General features: G+C 50.7%; 1 protein-coding gene across 1 annotated transcript in view; it reads left to right on the forward strand.

Annotated features, from left to right (window-relative positions):
- The window catches only part of LOC115163822 (transcriptional regulator ATRX-like), a 53,156-nt gene that overhangs the window by 48,213 nt on the left and 2,443 nt on the right, over window positions 1-2,500 (forward strand). Inside the window, 2 exon segments of the mRNA XM_029716024.1 lie at window positions 1,064-1,162; window positions 1,615-1,743. Of these exon segments, the coding sequence (XP_029571884.1) occupies window positions 1,064-1,162; window positions 1,615-1,743 (228 nt within the window).

A 2,500-nucleotide genomic window follows, 5' to 3' on the forward strand; every position in this document is an offset into this window, starting at 1 on the left:
CTCACACACACACACACACTGCCCGTCTCTCACACACACACACACTGCCCGTCTCTCACACACACACACACACTGCCCTCTCACACACACACACACACACACTGCCCGTCTCTCACACACACACTGCCCGTCTCTCACACACACACACACACACACTGCCCGTCTCTCTCTCTCTCTCACACACACACACACACACACACACACACACACACACACACACCACCACACCACACCACACTGCCCGTCTCTCACACACACACACACACACACACACACACACACACTGCCTGTCTCTCACACACACACTGCCCTCTCTCACACACACACACACACACTGCCCGTCTCTCACACACACACACACACACACCACTGCCCGTCTCTCACACACACACACACACTGCCCGTCTCTCACACACACACACACACACACACACACACTGCCCGTCTCTCACACACACACACACACACACACACTGCCCGTCTCTCACACACACACACACACACACACACACTGCCCGTCACTCACACACACACACACACTGCCCGTCTCTCACACACACACACACACACACACACTGCCCGTCTCTCACACACACACACTGCCCGTCTCTCTCACACACACACACACACACACACACACACACACACACACACACACACACACACACACACACACACACTGCCCGTCTCTCACACACACACACACACACTGCCCGTCTCTCACACACACACTGCCCAGTCTCTCTCACACACACTGGTTGGTGGCCCTCCCATGACCCGGTACCCTAACTAGAGGTTCTGGGTTTGACCCGGTACCCTAACTAGAGGTTCTGGGTTTGACCCGGTACCCTAGCTAGAGGTTCTGGGTTTGACCCGGTACCCTAGCTAGAGGTTCTGGGTTTGACCCGGTACCCTAGCTAGAGGTTCTGGGTTTGACCCGGTACCCTAGCTAGAGGTTCTGGGTTTGACCCGGTACCCTAGCTAGAGGTTCTGGGTTTGACCCGGTACCCTAGCTAGAGGTTCTGGGTTTATTTTGAACGTTTGCATCTTTTTTCTACGATTGTAGGAGTTGATCAACCAGGGACGTCAGAAGGTGATGGAGGCCACCAACGCTCTCAAATTCCTCCCCAGAGAATCTCTAGAGGACACCATCGGGAGAGTGGTGAGTGGAGGGACAACCTAACATAATCTGACCAGATAATCTCTAAAAGACACCATTAGGATGGAGTAGAGGGACAACCTAACATAATCTGACCAGATAATCTCTAGAAGACACCGGTAGGATTGAGTAGAGGGACAACCTAACATAATCTGGCCAGATAATCTCTAGAGGACAGGAGGGAGTAGAGGGACAACCTAACATAATCTGGCCAGATAATCTCTAGAGGACAGGAGGGAGTAGAGGGCCAACCTAACATAATCTGGCCAGGTAATCTCTAGAGGACAGGAGGGATGGACTGGATGGGTGCTGGAGTCCTTCTCACCATCCCTTCAGTTGTCTATCCTCCTAAGAACCTGTGTTGAAGACTTGAGGTGTGAGGAAGTTTTGGTTGTATAGTCTGTCAGAACAGTATGTTGTCCACGCTGTGACCAGTCTCCTCCTCTCCTCCCCAGTGGAAGGAGAACCCAGCCCTAACGGAGGCCCAGGTCCAGGCCATGGCTCTGGGGAGACAGGCCAGTGTAGAGATGGAACTCAAACGAAGAGAAGCTGCCTACAGAGACGTCCTCAATAAGCAACAGACTGTAAGATCACAACTTCTAACCTGACACAACCTAACACAACATGACAAGCTACCACAAGCTAGCACGACCCGACCTAACACAACATGATACAAGCTAGCACGACCCGACCTAACACATGATACAAGCTAGCACGACACGACCTAGCACAACATGATACAAGCTAGCACGACACGACCTAGCACAACATGATACAAGCTAGCACAACACTACCTAACACAACATGACAAGCTAGCACAACATGATACAAGCTAGCACAACACTACCTAACACAACATGACAAGCTAGCACAACATGATACAAGCTAGCACGACACAACCTAGCACAACATGATACAAGCTAGCACGACACGACCTAGCACAACATGATACAAGCTAGCACGACACGACCTAGCACAACATGATACAAGCTAGCACGACACGACCTAGCACAACATGATACAAGCTAGCACGACACGACCTAGCACAACATGATACAAGCTAGCACGACACTACCTAACACAACATGATACAAGCTAGCACGACACTACCTAACACAACATGACAAGCTAGCACAACATGATACAAGCTAGCACGACACGACCTAACACAACATGATACAAGCTAGCACAACATGATACAAGCTAGCACAACATGATACAAGCTAGCACAACATGATACAAGCTAGCACGACACGACCTAGCACAACATGATACAAGCTAGCACGACACGACCTAACACATGACAAGCTAGCACGACATACAAGCTAGCACGACATACAA

The sequence above is a fragment of the Salmo trutta genome, chromosome 3 (genome assembly GCF_901001165.1).
Source record: "Salmo trutta chromosome 3, fSalTru1.1, whole genome shotgun sequence".
In the NCBI taxonomy this organism is placed as follows: Eukaryota; Metazoa; Chordata; class Actinopteri; order Salmoniformes; family Salmonidae; genus Salmo; species Salmo trutta.